The 21,625-nt window shown below is 33.1% G+C and overlaps 1 protein-coding gene across 1 annotated transcript in view; it reads left to right on the top strand.

Moving 5' to 3' along the window:
* The window catches only part of fut8a (fucosyltransferase 8a (alpha (1,6) fucosyltransferase)), a 163,010-nt gene that overhangs the window by 121,458 nt on the left and 19,927 nt on the right, over positions 1-21,625 (top strand). Inside the window, exons 4-6 of the mRNA XM_056476916.1 lie at positions 118-236; positions 5,599-5,761; positions 9,227-9,341. Coding sequence (XP_056332891.1) covers positions 118-236; positions 5,599-5,761; positions 9,227-9,341 — 397 coding nt within the window. The remainder of the gene's footprint in view (positions 1-117; positions 237-5,598; positions 5,762-9,226; positions 9,342-21,625) is intronic.

Genomic DNA, 21,625 nt, shown 5'->3' with positions numbered 1-21,625 from the left:
CACATTCACTCTCACTCACACTGGTAAAAATGTGCACGAACGTTAATGTGGGTTGTATGAACATGCCATATTTTCCAGCAAGGGTCGTGCTAACGTGTCTCTCTCTCTGTCCTCCAGGTTACCTGATGGTCAAGCCGATGGTGGTCCAGGAGCCGTGGGTAAATTACGTAACCTTGAAGAACAGCTGATAAGAGCTAAGGAGAAGATCAACTCTTATCGCAGTCTCCCTGCTGATGGTATGTAAATTGGTACATATTTATCTAAATGAAGGCACATTGTAGAGTTCTGTAGTTGTCAAATTGGGATATAAATTTAACTAAACAAAAAATTAACTAAACAATAGGGAATTTTTGTTGTATTTTGATAAATAAATCTTAATGAATTTTGTTGGTTTCAAGTTTAAAAAGTAGCAAAAAATAATATACTAATACTACTACTAATAATAATTGTTGTAATAATAATAATTATTATTATAATAGTAATAATAATAATGATTATAATAATTGTAGTAGTAGTAATAATAATAATAATAATTGTAATTGTAATAATAATTATGATAATAATAATTGTAGTAATAATAATAATTATAATAGTAATAATAATAATAATAATAATAATAATAATAATAATAATAATAATTGTAGTAATAATAATAATAAAAATAATAATGGTTTTAAAATAATAATAATTTTAGTATTAATAATAATAATAATAATAATAATAATAATAATTGTTGTAATAATAATAATTATAATAGTAATAATAATAATGATAATAATAATTGTAGTAGTAATAATAAAATAATAATAATAGTTTTAAAATAAGAATAATTTTTGTATTATTAATAATAATATTAATAATAATAATAATAATAATTAAATAAATTATAATTGTAATAAAAAATTGAGTAACATAAAAATATAACTTAATTATATATATATATATATATATATATATATATATATATATATATATATATATATATATATATATATATATATATATATATATATATATATATATATATATATAATTTTTTATTTATTTATTTATTTATTAGAAAATATATTTTAATTTTATTTCTTCAAATATAAAAGCAATAACTCATCCAGTCCTAACCATAACTCTTGAAGAAAACTTGTTTTATATTTAGCTTTTTATCCCTTTGTGCATGTTTCTAAACATGCCCAAAGGGAGGTTTTGTCAGATTTAATAAACCTCTGGCTATACTGAAACTAAAGTAAAAGCACACATACACTCACACACACATTTGAGTTTGTGGCAGTGTGTGAGCACTGACAGATCATCTTCAGATTACTGTAATTCTGAGTGAAGGAAGTATGAAACTTGTCAAATTAATAAGAACATTTTAATATGGATGAAAAGTGTGTGTGTGTGTGTGTGTGCGTATGTGTGTGTGTGTGTGTGTAGTGAAGGACGTTAGCATCACAACAGGGAGCCTGGATAAATCGTCCTCTATCCACCCTTTGCCTTCTGTCTTCACTGACACACACACACACACACACACACACACACACACACACACACGCATACACACACACACACACACACACACACACACACACACACACACATATATATATATATATATATATATATATATATATATATATATATATATATATATATATATATATATATATATATATATACACACACTTAAGATACACTTAAAAAGGTACACTTAAAATACACTTATAAATGTCTTTATATATTTTTCATTTCATTTATATACAGTATATATATATATATATATATATATATATATATATATATATATATATATATATATATATATATATATATATATATATATATATATATATATATGTGTGTGTTCATATATTTCATATATAAACTTATGTTTAATACTTTATGTGTTCCTGCAGAAGATCCAGAAATGCTGGTTCATTTACGATGCTATTAAGACTTAAACCTGTCCTGAGTCCTCTATAATAACCCTGAACACACACACACACACACTCAAACCTCTGTGAGTGGTTTCTAGGTCAGCAGCTCTAATAGTATTGCAGTGAAGGATCTTTTGAGAGAAGACACTAGAGGAACATTATACACAGAGGATCACAGCAATGTGCTGGATTGTCTTACGGCCAATGATACCCTTATTGAATGACACTGCTTTTTAATCCCAGGCACATCTTTGTTCTGCCTGTTTCACACATACATAAGACATACAAACTACAGGAACTCGCAAATACTTTTATATGACCAACAGGACGCATCAATAATTTAGTGATGTATGCGATACCTGCTGTACACTTCTATTCATGAATGAATACAGTTCCCTGAATGCTATTTGTTCTATGTCTCCAGCTGTGCTGAAATGAGTATTTTAACCCTCTGGCTCTGTTTGCAAGGCAGTCAATAATGACCCTTTTTCTCTTACTGAAATAGTTCAGTCAAACTAATGTTGTATATTTTTGTTCAGTAATTTTTTTGTTATTTTTAATGTAGACCTGTTTTAAAACAAATAGGAGTAAATTGAATTTCAAAAAGTATGGCATGGTGGCTCGTGGTTAGCACTGTCATCTCACAGCAAGGTGTTGTTGGTTTGAGTTCTGGCTGGGTCAGTTGTCATTTCTGTGTGTTGCATGTTCTCCCTGTGTTGGCGTGTGTTTCCTCCGCGTGCTCTAGGTTCCCCCACAGCCCAAAGACATGCGCTATAGTGAAATGATTAAACTAAATTGGCTGTAGTGTATGTGTGTGAATGTGAGTGTGTATGGATGTTTACCAGTACTGAGTTGCGGCTGGAAGGGAATCCGCTGTGTAAAACATATGCTGGATAAGTTGGCGGTTCATTCTGCTGTGGTGACCCCTGATTACTAAAGGGACTAAGCCAAAAGAAAATGAAGGAATGAATTAATTTCAAAAATAAAAATTATTGTAAATTACATACAGAAAAAAGACATTCAAAATTTTTCAAATCTATTTTTTCCAAATGTGAAAAAAAATCAATCTGAATACAACCAAATTCAAAGTTGTGTCAAATTGTAGGTTAAAAAAAAGTCATCAGCTAAATGAAATTAGTTTCTCATTCATTTACAACGTGTTCATTTTGACCAAGGGAATCTGGATCTCATGTCAATACAATACAGGTAAAAAAAGAACCAAACTAATGACAAACCAAACCGGACACAGGTGAACATAATCAGTTAATCAAAAAAGATATATATATATATATATAAATGAAAACTAGGGATGCACTGAAAGAAAAATTCTGGACCAAAACAAAAACAGAAATTGTTTAACGCACTTTGGCTGGAAAAAAAAAACAAGTTGAAATTTTGTTATATTTCTTATAGGTTTAGTCTCTTTATTAATCCGAGGTCACCACAGCAGAAAAAAACAATAACTTATCCAGCATATGTTTTATGCATCAGATGCCATTCCAGCCACAACCCAACACTGGGAAACACCCATACACTCTTGCATTGACACACACACTACGGCCAATTTAGTCTATTCAATTCACCTATATCGCAAGTCCTTGGGGGAAACCGGAGGAGAACGTGTAAACTCCACACAGAAATGCCAACTGACCCAGCCGGGGCTCGAACCAGCGACCATCTTGCTGTGAGGCGATTGTGCTACCCACTGCACCACCGTGATGCCCTGTTTTGTTATAAATAGTTATTATTTTTTGCAAATAATTTAATTTTGTAAGATTTTTTACATTTATATTAATAAAAAAACAAGCCAATAAAATACCCAATTTTATTGTCAGTGAAGAGGCGTAACTTCACCAGTGATACCATGACTGCAAATGTGTGGTAATTAAAAAATAGATAAATTAATTAAATTAATTAATAAATAAGAAAAAAATAAATAAATAAATATATATATAAATTATTATATAATTAAAATTTTATTTTATTTGAATACATATTGTAGTATATTTTATTCAGGACCTCTATTTAAATGTCATCAATGCTGGAATCCTGCTTAATATTTTGTGGAAAGCATGATAATTGTTTTGAGAAAACTTTCATTAACAGAATGTTCAAATAATGGTGCATTAAAAATGTGTTTACTGTCACTAGATGAAGTAAGTGCATGCTTGTTGAACTGAATAATTAGTTTATTTTTTACTGACTTACTGACCCCAAACCTTTTAACAGTTATGTTTTACTTTTTTTTTTACTCCACTTAGGAAAAAAGAACAACAAAAACAAAAAATCATTGGGAAAAAAGAAGATGCATTGTCTATCTGATGACAAGTGAAAAAAAGTCGATAAAGTTATCAGCCAATGGCAGTAGGCAGAATATAAACTGATGCTGACCAATTCAAGTGTTTTATGTTGGCTTTTTACCTTTATTAGTTAGGTACATGTTTACATTTTGTTATATGCAGTGCATCCGTAAAGAATTTATAGCCCTTTACTTTTTCCACATTATTTTAATGTTACAGCCTTATTCCAAAATGGATTAAATTCATTTATTTCCTCAAAATTCTACACACAATACCCCTTAATGACAATGTGAAAAAAGAGTTTTTGAAATTGTTGCAAATTTATTAAAAATTAAAAACCTGAAAAATCACATGTACAGAAGTATTCACAGCCTTTGCCGTGAAGCTCTAAATTGAGCTCAGGTACATTCTGTTTCAACTGATCATTCTTGAGATGGTTCAGCAGCTTAATTGGAGTTCACCTGTGGTAAATTCAGTTGACTTGACATGATTTGAAAAGGCATACACCTGTCTATATAAGGTCCCAGGGTTGACAGTGCATGTCAATGCACAAACCAAGCATGAAGACAAAGGAATTGTCTGTAAAACTCTGAGACAGGATTGTCTCGAGGCACAAGGCTGGGTAAGGTTACAGAAAAATTTCCGCTGCTCTGAAAGTTCTAATGAGCACTGTGGCCTCCATCATCCCTAAGTGGAAGATGTTTAGAACCACCAGGACTCTTCCTAGAGCTGGCCGGCCATCTAAGCTGAGTGATCGGGGAAGAAGGGCCTTAGTCAGGGAGGTGATCAAAAACCTGAAGGTCACTCTGTCTGAGCTCCAGCAGAAGGACAACCATCTGTGGAGCAATCCACCAATCAGGCCTGTATGGTAGAGTGGCCAGACGGTAGCCACTCCCTGCCTGGAATTTGCTAAAAGACATCCGAAGGACTCTCAAACCATAAGAAACAAAATTCTCTGGTCTGATGAGACTGATGAGGCGTTGTTTGGAGAAAACCAGGCACAACTCATCATCAGGCTAATACCATCCCTACTGTGAAGCATGGTGGTGGCAACATCATTCTGTGGGGATGTTTTTCAGCAGCAGGAACTAGTCAGGATAGAAGGAAAAATTAATGCAGCAAAAGAGACATCCTGAATGAAAACCTGCTTCCGAGTGCTCTTGACCTCAGACTGGGGCGACGGTTCATCTTCCAGCAGGACAATGACCCAAAGCACACTGCCAAAATATCAATATATTGTTAAACATTAAATAATTTAACAAATTGCCCCTGGGGTCAAAAAAAGTGTTAACTAACTAACTTTCACATTGGTAAGAATCATCAACACTGAAATAACACTTGAATGTTTGTATTATGCATGTGTGCAGGCCCAGGAAAGGATCATGAAGAGTTAAGGAGGAAGGTGGAGAACGGTGTGAGGGAACTGTGGTATTTTGTGCGCAGCGAAGTGAAGAAACTGCCGCTGATGGAGACTGGAGCAATGCATAAACATGTCGACACACTCATGCAGGACCTGGGACATCAACAGAGGTTACACACACGCACAACACACTGTATACATAAGCAATTCACTCATATAGACATTTTGTCCAATTCAATGTTTGGTAATAAGATTATTTTTATATTATTCCTGGTGCTGTAAAGCAGAAATATTTACATAATATCTCCAGTTTTTTGTTACGTGATTAATTAGCTATACTAATATACTGATTTGGTGATCAACGAAGCTTTTCTTACAGCATTATTCAGAATACTTTTCATCAATGTAATAAAGTCTTGCTGTAAAAAGTAAGAATGCCCCTTTAAATATTTTCTTTAGTATTTCCTTTACATGCCCTAGGCTTTCAGTATAAGTGCTTACATGTTGTATATATATATTTACCCTGTAGGATTGATTTTCAGGAACATATTTTCCCTTTCTGAGGTCCAGATTTGTATAAACATATGCAGCATTTTGTCCATTCATAAATATTTCAGCTCAAGGAAATAATTAGCTCAATTTCCTCTGAACCACTCTGGCTGTTAATTATAAAATTAAATAAACATCAAATACAACAGCTGCTGTAAAAATATGGAGATGTCATTGCCTAAACATCCAGCTAGTATACATTTGAAATGATTGGCCAGTCCCTGTGCAGCTCTCATCTACATCTTTATTACACCAATAACTCAATAAGCTTAAAATAGAATATAATTAGATGAAAAAAAGATGAATTAACTACTGTCGCTTTTCATCCTTATTTTAATTAGCCGAGACATCAAAATATTTTATTGTACAACAAAACAGATGAATAACTGTTTATTACTTTTAAATCCCAGCATAGAAGAAGAATACTTGGTACTCATGCATGCACACTTCACATAATTGAATCAAATCTTGTTGAAAAATGTAAGAATGTCCTTTAAATTTTTCTTTTAGTATTTTCTTTACATGCCTTAAGCTTTCGATAAAACAACTTGCATGTTGTTTATATTCACCCTGTAGAATTGATTTTTAGTACATTATTATTCCTTTTTAAGGTCAACATTTTTATAAACCTATACAGACAAATACAGCATTTTGTCCATTTATAAGCTCAATGGAATAATTAGACCCATTTCCCACTCTGAATCCACTCTGGCTGGTAATTATGGAATCAAATAAATATCAAACACAACAGCTGCTGTAAAAAAGTAGTTCATTGTCTGAACATCCAGCTAGTATACATTTGAAATGATTGGCCAGTCCCTCTACAGTAGTGGTCCCCAAACTTTTATCACCGTGGACCTGTCAACACTTGACAATTTTACTGAGACCTCGGGAGGTGGGTATAGATGGATTGCTAGATCAACCGTTTTCTCGAGACAGTGGCTGTTTCTCAATTCCAAGAACGCAGAGAACTGACGAGCATTCTCGTGGAGACCAGAACTCAGACGACACGAGAACGAACTCGGGGGACCAAGAGAACACAGAACAAGTACTCTGAGAAAAGAGATGCTGCATTCTTCCTGATGGTCACGTGACCTTCTCGTATTTTTAACAGAAAATTATTTAATTATTACAGCATTCATACAACGATTTATTGTTTTTCCCCTTTTCAATATATAACATTCATAAAAACCTTACAAATACACTTTGCACAAAACAAATAAAGCAGATTTAAAACAGATTTTAATTCAAATTTCAGCAAATAAACACTCTTAATGTGTTTATGCGTCTATTAAGATGTCCATGTTAAGGTTTACTTTCACTGTTTCATTTAGGGAAACTCCTGAGATAAATAAGTTTTATCTTTGAACTTTAATAATAAATCTATATAAAATGCTGCACTTTCCACCTCCTTTATTTAGTTGCAATGGCTTCTCGAGCGAGTTCGGTGCTCAAGTCTGCATCAATATCAAGAACATATCTGAGAACTTTCACCCGTCTTATGTTCTTGCAGTCTTTGGCAGTTGATGATGACGTTACACAAGGACGCAAGAACGCTTAAGAACGCATATTGAGAAACAGCCAGTCCTCGCTGCAGCCTGCAGCTTGATGACATACTGGACCAGGTCCACTATGTAATAAACAATCACGTACACCTTCCCCTACCCTAAACCCAACAGTCACAGTAGTATGGGCATTACCTTAGTACGTCTACATACTACATATTGGACCTGGTCCAGTTCGTCATTGTGATTACAGACTACAGCGAGGACATCTTAGTTTTCTCAGAGCATGACAACAAAACATTGCTGCAACTTTAATTTATGTACAAAGTTAAAAAACACTGCAGTGTTTGTCTGAGATAATTAGTCTATAAAAATGTGTATATTCCATACAAAATATGAAGCTGATTGTTCAGTTCTTGTCATGTGTCACATACCGAAGATGTCAGTTCTTGTAACTTCACAAACTGAAGATGTTTTCAACTGGGATCTCCTGGAAGGCACGAGCGCATCGCTTCCAATATGCGGGCACAAGCCACGTGCCTCCATTGGAAATAATGAACTTGCGTGCAGAAAACACACAATATTTAAACAGCAGCCGTCATTTGTGATCTCCAGCCGTTGATCTTCTTCTGACAAATGGGTTGCAGATCCATACCTTTGGCAGTTCGTGGGTCCTTAACTTAGCCTTTTCCCCTTAGCAAAGAACCTTTCCAAAGACGTGTGTTTCTTGCTCATTTTGCTAGCTTGTGGGGGAAATTTTGGCGCTTAAGTAACCAAGATAATACAGTCATTTTTCAAAATAAAGATTTTTCAAAATAAAAGATTATTCAGACTCAAATAATAAATAAAACAGTAATAATTCATGATTTCTTCTGCAGCCCGGTACCAATTGATCCACGGGGGTTGGAGACCACTGCTCTACAGCTCTCATTTACATCTTCATTACACCAATAACTCAATAGACTTCAAATAGAAAATAATTAAATGAAAAATGAAGAATTAACTACAGTCTCTTTTCATCCACATTTTAATTAGCCGAGACATCAAAACATTTTATTGTACATCAGAAAAGATGAATAACTGTTTAATACTTTTGGATCCCGGCATAGTAGAAAAATACTTGGTACTCCTGCATGCATTGGTACTCATGCATGCATTTCACTTGTCCTAATTGTCCTAATCATGTGCTTCATTTTATGAAACAGAAGGAAAAAAACTCCATCTGTAATCTCTTTTAAACAGCTGTAATCTCATGTGGCAGTAATAGCATTACTGGGGTTTAATGGGTGTGCATGTTTAGATCAGTGTGTTCGCTCACACTTCAGAAAAAAGGCACCCTTGTAATGACAAACAGCCGCTAAAAAATAAAAGTCATTACCAGAACGGTGGTAATTGCGTTGTGTATGATTAGCAATGCATAGGCCAAGCCAACTTCAGTTTGTGACTATAAAGCTAATTCAATATTTCGCTACAAAATGCTGTGTAATTAGCCATAATAAATGAGTTTAATTAGCAGAAACACTGATATGGTTGTTCTGAATTTTATTTTACAATGTTTTTTTTTTTTTATGTGATCTGTAGGTCAGTCATGACAGACCTTTATCATCTGAGCCAGGCGGATGGGGCTGGAGATTGGAGAGAAAAGGAAGCTAATGAACTGTCCGACCTCGTACAGAACAGAATTATGTATCTACAGGTATTGTGAATCATTCGTGCTCAGTATTTTTCTCTTTTTATTTCTTTCTTTAAGAAGATGTAAATGTACAGTATTTATTAGATTCGATTAGATTCAACTTTATTGTAATTACACGTGTAGAATATCAGATAACGAAATGCATTTATCATCTAATCAGAGTCCACATATAAGCAGTATGTGCAGCAAGAATAAGTAAACTGAAGTTAAGAAATGTTTTACCCATACTTAAAATTTGTCCTCTGCTTTTAACCCATCCAAGTGCACTTTTTTTGAGTGAGGGTACCAAAGATGGAAACAGCGCAGTTCATTCACTTCCCCCATGTTCAATTGCTGCCAGAACTGGAATTTGAACCACCTTAAGTCCAACCCATTAACCATTTGGCTGAACTTAAGTACATACCTGTCAATTGTTTTATTTAATTTAAACCACATATATAGATCACCTCTCAAAAGAAGGTTTTTAAAATAATTTATTTACAGCTTTAGGCAAGCAATGCTGTAATTGTGAGTGTATTGCAATAGCCATTTTCTTTCAAATAGATTTCTATAGGAAAACACATAACTGAATCTGTTTACATTTATATAATTAGCGTATTCAGTAAGGTGTAATCTGAATTTGATCTTTCAAAATCAGTGTTTTGCTACTTTAATGCTTGACGCAGTGGTGTCTAAACTCAGTTCAGGTGGACCACTTTCCTGCAGAGTTTAGCTCCAACTTGCCTAAACAACTAAACTACTTTTGCCGTTGATAAAAGTTTATAACTTCATGTGAAAAATTATGAATATAGTAGGCAGCTAAAAAGAGTATTTTTTATCTCATGAATAAATGGAATTGTTCATTCAACGTTCTGAAACGATTCATTACAAAATGAGGATCAAATCAGGTATTATTGTCTTTTATTAAAATCTAATAAAGGCAAAATAAGCAGTCTATATAGTCCATATAATCAGTCTTGGATCAGCTCCCAGCTCTGTGTATGTTATCAACAGTGATTCCAGAACAGGCGTGTGTTAGGTGCATGATGGGATATGTAGTTCATGAAGTGACAGAATAGCACTTCGGGTGAAGGTGCATGTTTATACCAGCAATCTGCAAGCCTGGATCCCTGGTAATCCTAAAAAACACAAAATTGATAACTTTTGTTTCTGAGTGAAGTGAAGTGAAGTGAAGTGAAGTGAAGTGAAGTGAGTTTGTGTCAAGTATGGTTTTACCCACACATTTTGATCGAGGAGTAAAAACACAAACACCCAGTGAGCATACACTTGGGCAGCTATTGCTTCCAGCACCCGGGGAGCAATTAGGGGTTTGGTGCCTTGCTCAGGGGCACCTCAGCTGGGTATCGAAGATGGAAAGAGAGTGGTTCGTTCACTCCCCCCGTCTTCAATTCCTGCCGGGACTGGGAATCAAACAAGCATAACGCAATAGTAACATCGTTCATTGTTTGTTCATGTTAGTAAATACATAAACTATAACATTAGCTACATGTCCTGAATTGTAGATAAGTGTTACCCATATATAGGCTCAGGCAAAATCTGCTGACATTGTTTGCAAATTTCTGCACAAAATTATGTAAAAACAATCTGCGGATTCATGTGAAATGATTTTGGGAGGATCATAGCTAAAAACTTATTATTCATTCACTCATTTTCTTTTCGGCTTGATCCCTTTATTAATCCGGGGTCGCCACAGTGGAATGAACCGCCAAACTTATTATAATTTTAAGACTTGGTTTTTACCAGATGTCGTATTGGACATACAAGAATAACTCATGGTTTTTTGCTCAAAGATGAAGACCCCACTCAGTGTTTTTACATGCGCAATTCCTCTCAAAGAAAAACACATTTAACTGGATTGTCCTGCTTTTAATGATTCCAGAAGGCTTTTTTTATGAAATGATCTCTCTTAAGAAGATTTTTAACAAAGTGACACCAGGAAATATTTTTTACATTTTTATCATGTATTATCGCTGAAAATCTCATTTAATTTATGTATTGATTTGTTTGTCGATTTTTAATTGTATATTTTATTATTAAAATGTTCTTGCCAAGAAAATACACTGTAAAAAATGGCCGTGATTTCAACGGTAAAATTTAAAAAAAAATGTTACAGTTCAAATCCGTGACCTGTTTAACGGTATGTTTCCTTAATATATACGGCGAATAACCCAGAATTTCCCAGAATTCCCTGTATGGCATATCACTTTTTATGCTTTTGTTGACATTACTATGAATCTTTTTAGTTGTTTCCCCATCAGTTATGTACATTAGAGAATTATGTTAAATCTAATGTTGATAAACAATGTTTATTTCATGACTTTAATTTTATGTGTGTTACCATACTGGTGTTTAGTAGCTGTGTGAATGACGCTGAGCACCTTCTATATACTGATACACTTTTCTGCATGAGGAAAAAGTTGTTTGTGATGAGCATTGGTTCATTATGTAACTTCCTCATCACCACCTGCACATGGGTGCGCTAACGTGTCTAACTGTGTAACAAAAGCTGTGTAGATGTTGGTAATTCAAAATACAGACATATTACCATATTACAGACATATTAAATTAATGAAATACAGTAGTTTACTGTAAAAATGAGAAATTACTTTTACGGTTTGTACCGTATTTTTAACGGTAAAGTACTGGCAACCACAGCTGCCGTTTTTTTACCGTAATTTTACGGATTTATTTTTTACAGTGTAGCATTGGTTGCTGACATGTAATGTATGTATATATATTTTTTTTTTGAATGCCATTTTTATTTAATGTTTACAATGCAAATCCAATTAGATCCACTTATTTGGTAAACAAAGCAAGTTTCTAATATAGTATATAACAACTAAAAGATGGAAAATATTACTTTACAAACTGTATTGTAGATAAATTATATGAACACTTTCCTTTTTGTCTAAAATAATACTTGAATAAATAAAACTGAATAAATATGAATTTATACACATTTACACAAGTAAATAAATAGACTCAACAATGGGCTATAAATCTGTGGAAATCTGTGGATTTCTGTGCACGCAGATTCCTTGTGGGCCTGCCCATACAGTATATGAAATGGTGAACTAGTTGGTTTGTGGAAGTGACAAACAAACAAGTAGTGTAGGTGTGAAATTCATGCTATTAACTACTGGTGTATTACCTGCCTAATATTAAGATATTAACGGCTCATTAGTAGTTATAAAGTATGATCTAATTCTGCATTCCTAAACCTACCCAAAAGCTAAACTCAGCTTCTACCTTACTATTAATAAACAGCTAATTAGTTGTTTATTAAGCTAGTAGCATTAGTTAATAGTTTGTTAGTACCGTGAATTGTGACCTAAACAAAAGTGTTACCAAAAACAGATTCATTCACAACCGATTGGTTGATGTATTTACTTTTGAGAGGAGTGACACAATCTGTAAACAATAGAACTTATGCAAACAGCAGTATGTGATACTCTTTTGAGGTTGGGGTGGATCAAATGTAAAGCTTTTCCCTTACAAAATAGCTCATGGGTATTGGAATTTACGTCTCTATCTCTTTAGCAAATGACACAGCTTCCATCCCTTACAGCCCCTGTTTTTCTTTAGCGCATTTTGTTTGTTTTCAAAATTAAATGCGACGTCTGTTTTGAATGAATTGCACAGCTGAAGAAGATCACACACACACACGCACCCTTCCTCCACCCCTTATATCTATGAGAGAGGTGATTATATTGCAGTTGGCGGGACAGCGATATATTGTCCCTCTCTCTGAGATGGGATGGGGCGGTTGTTTTGCGCTGACTCTACACTGGAGACTGAACTGACATTCAGCTGCAACACAATGCAGCGCCGCGAACACAAGCACACAGGCTGTAATCAGCAGAGCTCAGCCTGATTCTGACTGTTAAACCCACAGCCTGAGCGTCTCCTGCAGAAAGACTTTAAACCGCTATCACACACTGCCAAAGTTGCAGTTGGAATGTCATCAGCACACTGTGGCTTTTGTTAGTTGATGCATTTACCTGATCATCTCGATAACTGCATATTTTGGATGAAGTTACGAAGTATGAATAAACAGTTCTCTAATGCCAAGTGCAAATAAAAAAATGCAGCTATACATATTTAATTAATAGGCTTTTACTATCATTTGCTTTTAACCCGAAGGTCATGCGAACAGTTATACTCTATGGAATTTATGTGCACATACTAATAGATATTTGGTTAAAAGTGGTCAAATGAATTGCAAAAATGGACATTCTTTATCTGTTGAACAAATTCTACAAGTTGACATAAAATATATGACCCAAATCACATTAAATATGATACACATATGGTTTGTGCCAAAAACACTTGTTCGTATGCAGCATTTTTGTCATTAGGGATGCACCAGATTTTTGTGTAATGTTGGCTACTTTAGAGCCAGTTTGTTTACAGAAATAATGAAGATAATTATCATTTCAAATACCATTTGACTTCTTTTATTTCAGTAAACAGCACACCACCAGTTTATTATAAAATGATGAACATTGTCAGTGTGTTATCTGTATGTGTGCACCTGGATGACAAAACTAGTCAATTTGGATGCAAACACTAATAGATATTTGGTAGAAATTCATCAAATGAGTTGCAAAATGGACATTCTTTATCCATTAAAACCTTGAACAAATTCTTCAAGTTGACATAAATATATGACCCAGACCACATTAAATATAAGTTTGTGATATTGCAATTGTTGTCTAATTTTGGCTACTTCAGAGCAAGTTTGTTTACAGAAATAATGAAGATAATAATCATTTTAAACAACATTTTGACTATTCTTTTATTTCAGTAAACCAGCACACCACCAATTTATTATAAAATGATGAAGATTGTTAGTGTTTAGGGCTGTATATGTGCTCCTGGATGACAAAACCAATCAATTTAGGTGCAAACACTAATAGATATTTGGTAGAAAGGGGTCAAATGAATTGCAAAATTGACATTCTTTATCCATTAAAACCTTGAACAAGTTCTACAAATTGACATAAATATATGACCCAGACCACATTAAATAGGAGGTTATGTCCTAATGGAATAAATATGGTCTGTACACTTGTTCTTATGGGGCATTTTTGTTATTAGGAATACACCAGATTTTTGTATATTTTTATCTACTTCAGAGCAAGTTTGTTTACAGAAATAATACAGAATAATTATTTCAAATACCATTTGACTTCTTTTATTTCAGTAAACAGTACACCACCAATTTATTATAAAATTATGAAAATTGTTAGTGTTTAAAGCTGTATATGTGCACCTGGATGACAAAACCAGTCAATTTAGGTGCAAACACTAATAGATATTTAGTAGAAAGTCATTAAATGAGTTGCAACCTTGAACAATTAAAACCTTGAACAAATTCTACAAATTGACATACATATATGACTCAAATCACATTAAATATGAGTTCATGTGCTATTGGAAAACATAGGGTTTGTGCCAAAAACACTTGTTCTTATGGGGCATTTTTGTCATTAGGGGTGCACTGAATTTTTGTCTCATTTTGGCTACTTTATAGCCAGTTTGTTTACAGAAATAATGAAGATTAATAATCATTTCAAACAACATTGCAAACGAATTGCAAAATTGACATTCTTTATCTATTAAAACCTTGAACAAGTTCTACCAATTGACATAAAAATATGACCCAGACCACATTAAATAGGAAGTTATGTTTTAATGGAATAAATATGGTCTGTACACTTGTTCTTATGGGGTATTTTTGTTATTAGGAATGCACCAGATTTTTGTCTAATGTTGGCTACTTCAGAGCAAGTTTGTTTACAGAAATAATACAGAATAATTATCATTTCAAATACCATTTGACTTCTTTTATTTCAGTAAACAGTACACCACCAATTTATTATAAAATGATGAAAATTGTTAGTGTTTAAAGCTGTATATGTGCACCTGGATGACAAAACCAGTCAATTTAGGTGCAAACACTAATAGATATTTAGTAGAAAGTCATCAAATGAGTTACAAAATTGTCATTCTTTATCTATTAAAACCTTGAACAAGTTCTACAAATTGACATAAATATATGACTCAAATCACATTAAATGTGAGTTCATGTGCTATTGGAAAACATAGGGTTTGTGCCAAAAACACTTGTTCTTATGGGGCATTTTTGTCATTAGGGATGCACTGAATTTTTGTCTAATTTTGGCTACTTTATAGCCAGTTTGTTTACAGAAATAATGAAGATTAATAATCATATTAAACAACATTTTGACTGTTCTTTTATTTCAGTAAACCAGCACACCACCAATTTATTATAAAATGATGAAAATTGTTAGTGTTTAATGCTGTATATGTGCACCTGGATGACAAAACCAGTCAATTTAGGTGCAAACCCTAATAGATATTTGGTAGAAAGTGGTCAAATGAATTGCAAAATTGACATTCTTTATCCATTAAAACCTTGAACAAGTTCTACAAATTGACATAAATATATGACCCAGACCACATTAAATAGGAGGTTATGTCCTAATGGAATAAATATGGTCTGTACACTTGTTCTTATGGGGCATTTTTGTTATTAGGAATACACCAGATTTTTGTATATTTTTATCTACTTCAGAGCAAGTTTGTTTACAGAAATAATACAGAATAATTATTTCAAATACCATTTGACTTCTTTTATTTCAGTAAACAGTACACCACCAATTTATTATAAAATTATGAAAATTGTTAGTGTTTAAAGCTGTATATGTGCACCTGGATGACAAAACCAGTCAATTTAGGTGCAAACACTAATAGATATTTAGTAGAAAGTCATTAAATGAGTTGCAACCTTGAACAATTAAAACCTTGAACAAATTCTACAAATTGACATACATATATGACTCAAATCACATTAAATATGAGTTCATGTGCTATTGGAAAACATAGGGTTTGTGCCAAAAACACTTGTTCTTATGGGGCATTTTTGTCATTAGGGGTGCACTGAATTTTTGTCTCATTTTGGCTACTTTATAGCCAGTTTGTTTACAGAAATAATGAAGATTAATAATCATTTCAAACAACATTGCAAACGAATTGCAAAATTGACATTCTTTATCTATTAAAACCTTGAACAAGTTCTACCAATTGACATAAAAATATGACCCAGACCACATTAAATAGGAAGTTATGTTTTAATGGAATAAATATGGTCTGTACACTTGTTCTTATGGGGTATTTTTGTTATTAGGAATGCACCAGATTTTTGTCTAATGTTGGCTACTTCAGAGCAAGTTTGTTTACAGAAATAATACAGAATAATTATCATTTCAAATACCATTTGACTTCTTTTATTTCAGTAAACAGTACACCACCAATTTATTATAAAATGATGAAAATTGTTAGTGTTTAAAGCTGTATATGTGCACCTGGATGACAAAACCAGTCAATTTAGGTGCAAACACTAATAGATATTTAGTAGAAAGTCATCAAATGAGTTACAAAATTGTCATTCTTTATCTATTAAAACCTTGAACAAGTTCTACAAATTGACATAAATATATGACTCAAATCACATTAAATGTGAGTTCATGTGCTATTGGAAAACATAGGGTTTGTGCCAAAAACACTTGTTCTTATGGGGCATTTTTGTCATTAGGGATGCACTGAATTTTTGTCTAATTTTGGCTACTTTATAGCCAGTTTGTTTACAGAAATAATGAAGATTAATAATCATATTAAACAACATTTTGACTGTTCTTTTATTTCAGTAAACCAGCACACCACCAATTTATTATAAAATGATGAAAATTGTTAGTGTTTAATGCTGTATATGTGCACCTGGATGACAAAACCAGTCAATTTAGGTGCAAACACTAATAGATATTTGGTAAAAAGTGGTCAAATGAGTTGCAAATATGAACACTGTTTATCCATTGAACAAATCTGAACAAAGTTGACATAAATACATGTGCCAGATCACATTAAATTGAATGTTATGTGCTATTGGAATGCATATGGTTTGCGCCAAAAACACTTATTCTTATGGGGCATTTTTGTCATTAGGAATGCACCAATGTTGTGTCTAATTTTGGTTACTTTATAGCCAGTTTTTTTTTTTTACAGAAATAATGAAGATCGATAATCGTTTCAAACAACATTTTGACTGTTCTTTTATTTCAGTAAACCAGCACACCACCAATTTGTTATTAAATTATTAAACATGGTAGTGTTTAATGCTGTATATGTGCACCTGGATGACAAAACCAGTCACATAGCTATATTTGTGAAAATTGCCAAATATACATTGTATGGGTAAATATTCATTTCAGTTAGAAATGTGTTTGCTAAGCACTTCATTTCAACTTCAAAGGTAATTATCTCAGAATTGCACAGGGTGCTTCTCAAATCTTATCGGTCCATCCTCGTTTCCTCTCCTTACTTGCTTTCCTCGTGTCTTAGCTCCACCCCTTCAGAATTTGAGGGAAGGACGCAAGGAAAAAATGCAAGAACAGAGGAATTGAATCAAGTGAAATGATATATCCTCGTTTCCTTTAGCATCATTAATAGTATTCAACTAAATACTGATTAAATAAATTCAACTAATTAAATAGTGTGCATCACTGACTTTGCTTGCATGTCCAGATTCTTAAATATTACAGATAATCATTTATATTGTAATAGTTTCAACCTCCGCAAAACACCACGCTTGTCTGTATTTTTTATTTTTCTTATGATTATGATTATATCCTGTTATAACTGCTTATTTTGTGCTGAAAGGTACATTAGATCAAAATGAAAGCAACTTTCAAAACAAAACACATTAACAATAATTTGATGCTTAATATTATGATTATTGGTGCTGATATGAAAAGGAGAATAATTTGCATGCGCGTCACATTTGTCAGTAAAACACTTCCACGAGGGATCCACCTGGCTGTCCTCGCTAATGCCTCCTCAGAAAGCCTCCTCTCTCCTCGATCATCACCTCCTTGCGGTGCAATTAGAGGATTGAGATGTCCTACAAGATGGCTGAACTCGATTGGTTTCCGGGTCGTAGGAAATGAGGAAAGATATTGAGAAGCACCTTTAGTATCCCATTAGATCCAGTGTGCGAATTTGTTGGTAATGTTAGTTTGTGTAATAGATGCTTCAGTAAATCAAATGTATATGTTGATTTAAATTACATCTAATTTATTCATTAAATGTATTTTAAGTTTTCAGTGTTTTGTGGGATAGGTTAATTAGTGTATTCTGACCTAATTAGCTGTCTTGGCTTACTTTAGGACAAAGTATACAAACAATGCATCTAATTTGAAGTTACTTTTAAGCAATATGTATAGAAACAAACACCTATTTTATAAGAAAACTTGGTTTTCTCCACATCTTGTGAACTCTTACGGTGTCTATCGGTTCTCTAAATCTGCCGGTTTCAGACTGTTGAAAGATTATGCATTCACAATGGTATGAACTGTTATAGGGGTGGTCAAAAGGATGTCTGTTATTTTGATTATTAACCTTATTATTTAAAATACAGATCAAAGTGAACTTTTTTCACAATTCCAATGGGCTGACCTCCCAAACATCTTGTTTGGATGTCCTTCAGGGGGGATCAAGGCTTAATTAGGAAGGTCAATCCCCTCCAAACTCCCCTGTAATTTGCACCCTGATTAGCTTAGCTTATTTATGCAGGCTTCATATGATGTATAAATCGCAATTTCCAAAAAATTACACTGGTTTTGTGGTCCAGGGTCACGGATATAGTGTATTCCATACATAAAAGAATGCAAAATGGTTTCCACATAAATATTAAGCAGCACAACTGTTTTCAACATTGATAATAATAATAATAAGAAGAAATGTTTCTCGGCATATTAAAATTATGTGACACTGAAAATGTCATGGCTGCTTTAAAAGTCAGCATTTCACCACATTAATAATATAAAAATGTATTCAAATAAAAAAAGAAACACCCTTTTGAATTCTGTTAATTGTTTAACATGATTGCTGAATTTCAACTGCAGTTTATACAGTACAGTACTGGTGCACTGTAGATCAAATAAATGCTGAGGCTTCAAAACATCAGTTACTTTGTTCCATCATTGAAATGTTTAAGCTTATATTCATATTTTATCATAATAAATATTAAAGCTACAGCAAAAATCTGAAATGCCATCAGATGTGAGTCACTGATATATTGCCAGTTTTGATTAATAATAATGGCGAAGCTGTATGAAATCCAGTATAATCTGGGGTAAATTAAACACATTTCTAGTTGGATGTCAACGTTGGATGACACTATAGGCACTGGTGTCTTCCCAGACAAAAGTTGGGAAAGACTTCTCTGTGTTATAACCTGCTCATTGGGCCCAGGGGGAAAGTTCTGTGCTACTAGTACTTCGTTAACTTTGGCTAATAGCTTTTTGTCAACGCTCTCCATCAGAGAGACGGTTAGAGCCGTAATGAGAGCCGGAGTGTGATTAAAGTGATGGAGTGTATTTTACTCCGTGTGTGTGAGAGACAGACAGGTTGATAACAGAGAAGCTCTGTCTCTTATGAGGAATGACAGTCCTCTGTCTGTCTCACAACACTGCTGTCATCCATCTCTTATCTCCGGCACTGCTTTTATTCTCTTCACTCCAGTCGTTCTCCTCTCTATTGTCTCAGGACGAGAGAAACAGCGATAGATCGAGAGACTTTTTTTTCACCCGGTTTGTTTCATCTTGTCATTCAGACATTACATTCTTCTGGCGTCAGGGACAGATTCATCATTTCCTCCAGCTCATACTAAAAATATTTTCACACAAGTGATGAGTGTAGAGTTTCAGCAACCTTGACAAATCTGGCTCTCTGTGTTTTTTTGTTTATTCTTGCTGGTGGTCTTGAAAGATGTTTAATAAACAATTCTTAAAATGATCGGTATAAACACTCATGACATGTCAGTCTAGAGAAATGCAAAGTCCTTGTTATGTTCAAATTCTGGGTATTATTTATGTTACAAATCGATCCTAGTTAAATTTAATACAGTTCACCAAAAAAAACACCATGAAGGGGAAGAAAGAAAGTAAAAATAATCCTAATATTCCATTTTTAATTATTTAGACCTTAATTCTTTAAAATTATTAAACTTCCTGATTTGGAGTTTGCATGTTCTCCCCGTGTTGGTTTGGGTTTCCTTCAGGTGCTCCAGTTTCCCCTACTAGTCCAAAGACATGCGCGATAGGTAATTTGGGTAAGCTAAATTTCTTAACTCTTAATGTCGCTAGTTAACACACTCAATACATTTTTTTTTCAACCCATCCCATAATTTCTAAAATATCAACCTCTACTAAATGATTGATATGTCAGCTTATGGTTAAAGTACCGGAATAATACATATACTATTAAAAATTAGAAAATATGAAGTTTAAGACTAATTTATTAAAAAAATTATCAAAATAAAAAAAAATTGAATACTAAATCATCTTTTGAATATGGCATCAAGTATGCCATAAAATATTTGTTTGTTTACAATAAAACCTATATCAAGCGTAGTAGTGCAACAGGATTATGTTTGTCTAATTTTTTTTGTGTGTCATAAAACAGTCATTTTTTAAATGACTTTAACAATTATTATTTAAAACAGTCAAAACATGGTCAACCATTTGGTAGAGCGGGCAGTCAAAGGGCTAACTTGCCTAATTAACCATTTAAATGTCACTTTAAGCTGTATACAAGTGTCTTGAAAAATATCTAGTAAAATATTATTTACTGTCATCATGATAAAAGAAATCAGATATTAGAAATTAGGTATTAAAACTATTATGTTTACAAATGTGATTCAAAAAATCTACTGTCCGTTAAACAAAAATTGGGGAAAAAATATAAAATGAATTTATTTAAAATTTAATTAAAATTAAGTAAAATTGAATCAAATGTAAGAATTAAAATTTATGTTATCATTTTTATGTTTAGTCACTTAAAACAGATTGTCTGTGTCTGTTTGTGAAGCTCTAGCACTAGAACATGACACTAACACTTAAGCAATTTAATGAGCAAGTCTAAATAAATAATAACAAATAAACAGACATAAATAAACAGTTTAAACATCAAATTGGCAACTATAAATAAATTTCAGTGCAGTGTGCATTTTTTTGTATACAACTTATTATATATTTTATATATTATATAGGTCTGTGCAGCTGCTATAAATCATAGGTTCCCAAACTTTTGAGCTTGCAACCCCCCAAATAATAATTCCATTGACTCGCAACCCCTTCTATCCTCGGAGGTGTTTATAAACATACAAATGTTGCAGACAATGATGCACACACACCAATAGGTCT

The sequence above is a fragment of the Danio aesculapii genome, chromosome 17 (genome assembly GCF_903798145.1).
Source record: "Danio aesculapii chromosome 17, fDanAes4.1, whole genome shotgun sequence".
Lineage (NCBI taxonomy): Eukaryota > Metazoa > Chordata > Actinopteri > Cypriniformes > Danionidae > Danio > Danio aesculapii.
Note: the sequence above shows the minus strand (reverse complement) of the source record. Positions and strands in the feature narration are given on the sequence as shown.